The sequence below is a fragment of the Psammomys obesus genome, unplaced genomic scaffold (genome assembly GCF_907164565.1).
Source record: "Psammomys obesus unplaced genomic scaffold, mPsaObe1.curated_primary_1811, whole genome shotgun sequence".
NCBI lineage: Eukaryota > Metazoa > Chordata > Mammalia > Rodentia > Muridae > Psammomys > Psammomys obesus.
In genome coordinates, this window is record NW_026592509.1 from 2,732,946 (window position 1) to 2,740,190 (window position 7,245).

General features: G+C 49.1%; 1 protein-coding gene across 2 annotated transcripts in view; it reads left to right on the plus strand.

Annotated features, from left to right (window-relative positions):
- Window positions 1-6,724, plus strand: part of LOC129681481 (myeloid cell surface antigen CD33-like) — a 7,365-nt gene extending 641 nt beyond the window's left edge. Inside the window, exons 3-7 of one of the 2 annotated variants that reach the window (XM_055613393.1) lie at window positions 171-449; window positions 3,411-3,504; window positions 3,756-3,822; window positions 4,585-4,663; window positions 5,660-6,724. In XM_055613393.1, coding sequence (XP_055469368.1) covers window positions 171-449; window positions 3,411-3,504; window positions 3,756-3,822; window positions 4,585-4,641 — 497 coding nt within the window. In that variant the 3' untranslated portion in view covers window positions 4,642-4,663; window positions 5,660-6,724. The remainder of the gene's footprint in view (window positions 1-170; window positions 450-3,410; window positions 3,505-3,755; window positions 3,823-4,584; window positions 4,664-5,659) is intronic. The other variant, XM_055613394.1, reaches the window with a different exon arrangement.
- The last annotated feature ends 521 nt before the right edge of the window (window positions 6,725-7,245 follow it).

Below are 7,245 nucleotides of genomic sequence, written 5' to 3' on the forward strand. Positions count from 1 at the left end.
GTGTGTGTGTGTGTGTGTGTGTGTGTGTGTGTGTGTGTGTGTGTGTGTAACAGATGCTGGGCTGTGTGAGGGAAGGTGGCTGTGCTGAGGCAGAGCCTGCTGTCCAGGGGTGTATCTGAGTGTCTCTACCATGGCTTATGTCTCTCTCTGTCTTTCTCCCTCTTCCTCAGCTCTAACACGGACTCCTGACATCCTTAACCAAGGGATCCTGCAGGCTGGCCATCCTAGCAACTTTACCTGCTCTGTGCCCTGGGCCTGTGAGAAGGGGACACCCCCCACCTTCTCCTGGATGTCAGCTGCCTTTATCTCTTTGAGTCCCAGAACCACAAATTCCCCAGTGCTGACGATCACACCTCAGCCCCAGGACCATGGGGCCAACCTCACCTGTCTGGTGACCTTCTCTGGAGCAGGCGTCACTGTGGAAAGGACCATCCAGCTCAATGTTACCTGTGAGTGTTGGATCAGCAAACAAGGCCTATAAAGCAGGAAGGAGTCCTTGGTGGCTGTCTTGATGGCCTTGCTATTCATGGGTCCTGGAAACATACAGGCCCTGTCTTTCTAACTCTGCGCTCTCTTGGCTAGTTATGGGAAGTCCTGGCTTATCCCACCCTCAGCTCAACTTGATGATAAGCATTCTTCCACCTGGGTGTCCTCTTTGTCCACAGTTCAGGCTGGGCCCTAGCAGTGGATGAGGCATTGGGGTAGTCTTCCCAGTGCTTATTGTACTCTAATCCAGGTGGAGGCCTGTTGCTGTGCCCGTATTTTCTCAGAGACCTCGGGAAGTTATTGTTAGAAATTGGGAGTCTCTGTCATAATACATTTAAATATTTTAAAATCAACAGGTTTCTGAATACGCTTTAGGGCCAGCACCCATCAACTGAGTTAAACAATCTTTGTCTGCTTTTGGTTATCTACTCTAAACTGTAACTTGTAATGTTGTGCTCAATTCAAGGGACCCCAAAAGACCACTAGGAGTCGAGTCGGCTGCAAAAAACACTACGATCTTTATTTAAGCTTAAGCTCGGGACGCCAATCTTCCCTGACTTAGCAGGTTAGAAAATGGAAAGTGAGGCCCCGAGTCTCAGGGAGGCAGAGTTTTTAAAGGGAAAATGGCAAGTGGGGAATTCCAAGCCTTAGAGTTACAGAGAAAGATGAGTTTTTTTTTTGGGGGGGGAGAGTTCAGAATTCAAGATGACCTTTAGGCTAATTGTTCCAAGCCCCCTGGCCAAACCGGTAGGATAGCCTGCTGGGTGGAATGGAGGACCCACTATTATAAATTCTGTGGTATTTATGACAACCTGTGGGGTGGAGGCCTGATTATAGTTATCTACATTCTGTGGTATCCATGACAACCTCCTGGGTGGAGGGCCATGTGTCCCTACTCAGAACGAAAAGGTGGGGGTCAAGTCACTCCAAGGTCAGTCAACTTAAGATAGAGTCTGAGAAACAAAATGGAGCCACCCCTGCCATCCTCAGTTGCTTCAGTAAACATAAAACAGGAGTACTTAGCACGATTTTAAATATATTTCCGAACACACTAAAAGATTTCATCGTATTTTTTTGTATGGCTTAGTTTATCCAAACATCTGAAGCTTAAAAGGCAGAGGTTAGATTTGGTTGTCAGCAAGGTACCAAACAAATTTTGTAGCTTTTCATTAAGAGGGTGGCGAAGTCAAGACTCTTCCACAACAAAGATGGCTGCTCTTAGTCAAAGGGTAGGTGAAGCTATGGCTCCAACCTCATCGTCCCAAAGTCAAGACGACGGGCAACCAGCCGTGTGTTGTAAGCGGCAGTGGCAGAGGATTTAAAAGAACCAGCCTGCTCCATCACTGCTACCCGTGCTGCATCCACCATGGTGTGGATGAGAGGGAGGTGGGGTGGGGTCTACCTAGAGCCACAGGTGCTCATCCACTGAGCCTGTCCCGCAGTGAAGGAGGGGGAGGGGCGAGAGCAAAGCTCCCAGAAAACCTGGACAAATGCAGTTTGGATAGAGGTTTAGACCTAGCGGCACTCATCTTCCCAGCCCTGCCAGAGACTGAAGGCTACACTGAGCCTGGGATCAGCCCTAAGGAAGGCACACTCTAGCCTCTAAGAAACGCTGTGGAGTTCTGTCCTCAGGGGGACTTCGGAATCGCCTGACTGTTTTTACATTTATAATTTTACTTCATATAGATACATCCGGTATTAAGTTCATTGGTAGATAATCTAGACTCATCACTAACAGCTGCCGTAGGTTAGGGACCCCGATGGGACTCCGGACCTTTGCATGCCCCTCGATAGAAACTCTGCATGTAACCCTGTCACTGCCTGTGCTCCCCGGCAAACACTGGCCTGCTGTGGTCTCTCTGCGTTTGCCCCATCTGCACTTTGCCCAGAAAGGGAAGCCATGGAAATGTGACCTTTTGTGGTCTGACTGCTGGTCACCAGCGTCCCGTGTTCAGGCCTCATCTCTGCGGCGTGAAACAGAGATGCACTCCTCTATAACCCAGACCACACTCGCTCATCTGCCTGTTGGAAGATGAACTCTGGGGTCATTTCTGCGCTGGCCTACTAGGAACCAGGCTTGGGGAACACGTGTTTCTGTTTGAGGGTGTGTCTGTTATTATTTTTAAACTGATGGACACACAGATATTATATGAAAGAGTTTGTTGGAGGGAAGGGAAGCAAAAGAGAGTTAGGGCCTGAAGAGCCATGAGGGCAGAGAGAGAGAAAGAGAGAGACAGAGATGGTGGGGAGAGCGAGGGAAGAGAGCGAGAAAGCAAGAGTAAGAGAGAGACAGAGTGGCAGATCAGTCACTAAGTGCCTGGCCCAGATGATGTCAGGATGCAGGTACTGACTCGGGCTGGTGTCAGGACCCTAAAGGTCCCTAAGGGAAAGGAAGGCCAGTTGAATTGCGGGCATAGCATAACAACGACCATCTCTCCTGGGCACAAAGCAGGAGGGAGCCGGTAATTCCGCTTTCATTCTGACTAAGTGTCCAAAGGTTTCCACAGAGATCACTTACCTTCCCCTCTGGCAGCACACAGGAACTGCACACACCCCACATCCCCACCAGGGGGCTCGCTTCCCTTCTTAGGAAAACACAGCCCGTCGCTGTGTGCACAAGGGTCCCAGCGCAGTTTTCATGCGCACTCAAGTGACAAGGAAGGAGCGTTTCTGTGTACCCGCTGCTCATTTGCACATCTTAAGATATGTTGCTGTTTGTAAGTTGATTTGTCTGAGTTCCTTGTGAGGTGATCTCTTCCTGGGAGAGATCGTTTCTGTCTGCTGGGGTTTTCCTATTCAGTGCATTTTGTTTTCAGACTCTTGATACTGTCAGTCAAGAAACCAAATATCCAAGCCCTCCCGAGAGAGGAAGGACCCCGGGGCGGTTTCCAGGTGAGCCTAGCCGGGTGCATGTGTTTCTGCAGGGAAATCGGGTCAGATGGCCGAGGTGCTGCTGGTGGCTGTCGGGGAGGCCGCTGTCAAGGTCCTGCTTCTTGGGCTGTGTCTCACGTTTCTTGGGTGAGTGCCGCCTTTGGGGTAAAGAAGAGGTGGGGGGCAGGATAGGGGGTGGGAAGGGATCTGCACGAAGCACATGAAGCAGGGTGCCGGAGTAGACTCTGCTCAGCTCTGGTGCCTCATTTCAACAACTAGGTGGGGGTGGCTGGGCGTGTCTCTCTGTCTCTCTCCCTCTCTCCAGGCTCTGGCCATAGCACAATGGAGGGGGCTGTTGTACAAATGGCCATACTGAAAGCCTTGGTTTCCTCACTTAGCGTGATGGTCTCTAGAAAGAAGAAAGTAAGGCTGTCGGAGCACATGGACTATGAAGATCCCAACAAGGTTAGTCACGTGGGTCCGTGCATCCCACGTCTCCTTCGAGTCCTCCATGTGATGGCTGTAGTGTGGCCTGGCTCGGCCACCCGTGTCCGCCCCATCTCTGTCCAGAGCTCAGTGAGGGTCTGTTTTGCTCTTTCCACTCCTTACTCCATGAAACAGCACCTAGTCTCTCCCTCTTCCATGCTCCACCCCGGTCCTCCTTCTTCCCTTCTTGCTTCCCACGGACTGTGCTTTATTTTCCTCTCCTGGTACACATCATCCGAATCAGAAAAGTTGCAGCAAGCTAGAGGCAGGATCTGACCGCGTTCTGTAATCACTGCGCATCTCTAACAGCGCCTGCTGTCCCGGATGGTTCATGCACCTGTCTGTGACGGACACCTCATGCCTTGTGCTGACCTCCGTGGCGTCTCCACCACACGGAGACCCACAAGTGGAAAGCGGGCTCTGGGGGGAGTGCTGCTCTTTAGTCTCTCTCAGGGTCACCTACAGGCCTCCATCCCTCTGACGTCTGAGCCCGTGGTCTTCTCTCCTCAGTGCTGCCCTCCTGTGGGCCCAGTGCTCAGTGCCCGTGACGATTCAGGCACGTCTAGGGCGGAGCAGACAGCGCTGGAAGCGTGAGCTTGTAAAGGACCTCAGCCGTCCCAGCGAATGGCTGATGGAAGGAGAGGGAACAGCGCCCCATCATAACACATGCTCCGCACACACCTCTGTGTCACTGAGTCTCCTCCCTGCGCCTCGCCCTGACCCTTTTCTTTCTTCACACAGGTTCGTCAGCAGGACTCCAAGGTGCACAGTCATCCGGAGAATCCAAGATGCTCATAGGACTCGCCCTAGGAACAGAGCAGTACTGCTGGGGCTTTGGGAGGTCCCTTTGGGGTTTAGTTATAAAGACACAGAGACATCAGTGTAGTAAAAAGCTGTCCGCCTTCTTGTTGGGAGCGGCCCCTCAGTCAGGCTTGACCTGACTCCCCTGCCACTCCACCTCGTGGCCCGCCCCAGTCTGGGCCCTAGCTCGGCCTCCTTCTCCCCCAGCATCAGCTCCTCCTCTTTATTCACCCGAAGCCTCTCCTTTCCCGGGGCTTATTAGCGTGGTAGGCGTGGTTCCACAGTTGACTCACTCTGAACCAGTCATCAGCTTGGCTACTCTCATCTATCTCTTAGTGTTGCCCTTTGGCCAGACCACTCCCAACCCTCCTCCACTGCCCATTGCTCTCCAGACTCCCAACCCCTGGCAGTTTGCTTTTTTTTTTTTTTTTTTTAAATTTAATCTCAGAGAATCGTTGTTGATCTCTCTGCATCTTTTTGGGCAGGTGAGGAAGCAACAAACATTTTCATGTAGAAAGCAGGCCTTGTGGGCCGTAGAAATGACAGTACCACATACCCTGACAGCACCGGGCACAACAATTAATTATGGAGAATACAGGGACACCCATAGGCAGTTAATACAATATGTGTGGGGACAGGCTACCCCAGCAGAGCAGTATCTGAATTATGATTCTCTCCGGTTTCCTGGGAATGGGACCTCAGGAGTGCTCAGAGAGCCAAACCCACCAAGAAACTATTAGGAAGTTTGCTCTCACATAGCACCTGTGTTGTCTGTGGCTCTCCAAGGATAGTCCTACCCCCTCTCCTGCCTCACCTCTCTTTCTCCTTCCTCTCAATATTTCTCATATGGATGAAATTAGACACATTTCTGTGCCAATGCTCTTGTCCTTGAGTACATGTATGAAGCCCAGAGGTCAAAGTTCAGTGTCTTCTTCTATGGCCCTTGACCTTCTCCTTCATTATTTATTATTATTAATAATAATTATTATATCCTTGTTATTATTATTTGACACAGGGCATGGTGGTTTGAATGAAAATGGCCCCCAATGGCTTATAGGAAATGGCACAGAGGTGTGGCCAGTGTCTCCTGCTGCCTGCTGATCCAGATGTAGAACTCTCAGCTGCCTCTCCAGCTCCATGTCTGCCTGTGAGCCATCATGCTTCTCACAATGACGACAATGGACTAACCCTCTGAGCTGATAAATGTTTTCCTTTATAAGAGTGTCGCTGTCATGGTGCATTTCCACAGGCTCTCTGCTGGAACCTGGGACTTGTTCTTCAGTCTAGACTGGCTGACAGCGGGCCCCAGGGTCACCTCTTTCTAATCATCAATATTCTGATTAGAGTTACATACATGCATGTAAACTTCATGGGCGTGTTGGGAACCCAAACTCAGATCCTCAGTTTACCCACCAGGTCACCTTTACTGCCTCTTGTATAATGGCTTTCTAGAGAGTCGGTAGCCTCTATATACCAACGACAAGTGCATTGAAAGAGAAATCAGGGAAGCAATGGCATTCACAGTAGCCTAAAAAGTACTTGGAATAAGCTTAATTAAGGGATAAAATATGTGTATATAAAAACTTTAAAACACTAAAGAAATATGGGAAGACACCAGAGGACAGAAAGACCTTCCATGTTCATTGTTTCATGTTGGTATAATGTGTTTTTTTTTTTAATGTATACACCTTACCCTTGTTCATTCAAATGCTGATTTCTCACCCCCCCCCCCAACTCTCTGGTTTCAATCTGGATATTGCATTGTGATACTCATTCTAAGCATCTTGTCTCAACTCTTGTGTAAACAGGACAAAATAAAGCAACTAGACACAATGTTGAGCAGGGAGGAGCCAGAGGACAGGAAAGAGGTGAGGAGCCAGAAGGCAGGAGATGAGTGGGAGGAGAAGGGGCAAGAGGAGAGCTAGGAGAGCAGAGCTGGAGGACGTGGAGCATGAACCAGACCTAAGATTTCATAAAAAGCAAGTATAATGTGGGAAATCTAAATGTTAGGAAACTGAGGGCTTGGAGGTTTAGGAGGGAGTAAATATTGCCCAGCATTGTGTTCTAGGTTAACTAAAAACCCAGTCTCTGTGTGGTGATTTGGTTATACAGCTGCTGAGGATTAACAGCAGCATTACTAGAAGATAAACCAATAGTAAATATTAATACCACCTACAACAGTTTCATAATAATTAGTCTTGTGAGGGTGGACATCCTACCAAATCCAATCTACAGACTAAGTATAGCCCAATCAAAATGGAAAGTCCATTTTTCACACACACACAAACATACACATACATGGTATTTTTAAATCCAAAAAATTCACACTGATACAGAATTCCCCCCATAGTCAAAGTCATTAATCCTGAGGAATAAGAATCCTGTGGGAGATGTGCCTTCTTGCAGGGTCCAGATAGAAAGAAACCCACACAGCCACCAACTTTTTATTTAAAATTTACAATTTAATTTTATGTCTCTTGTTTTTTTGCCTGAATGTATGTTTGTGCACATAAGAGCAACATATTTGCAGGGGCTGGAAGGCATCTTCATGTCCCCTGGAAGTGGAGTTACAGATGATAGTAAGCCACAATGTGGGTGCTG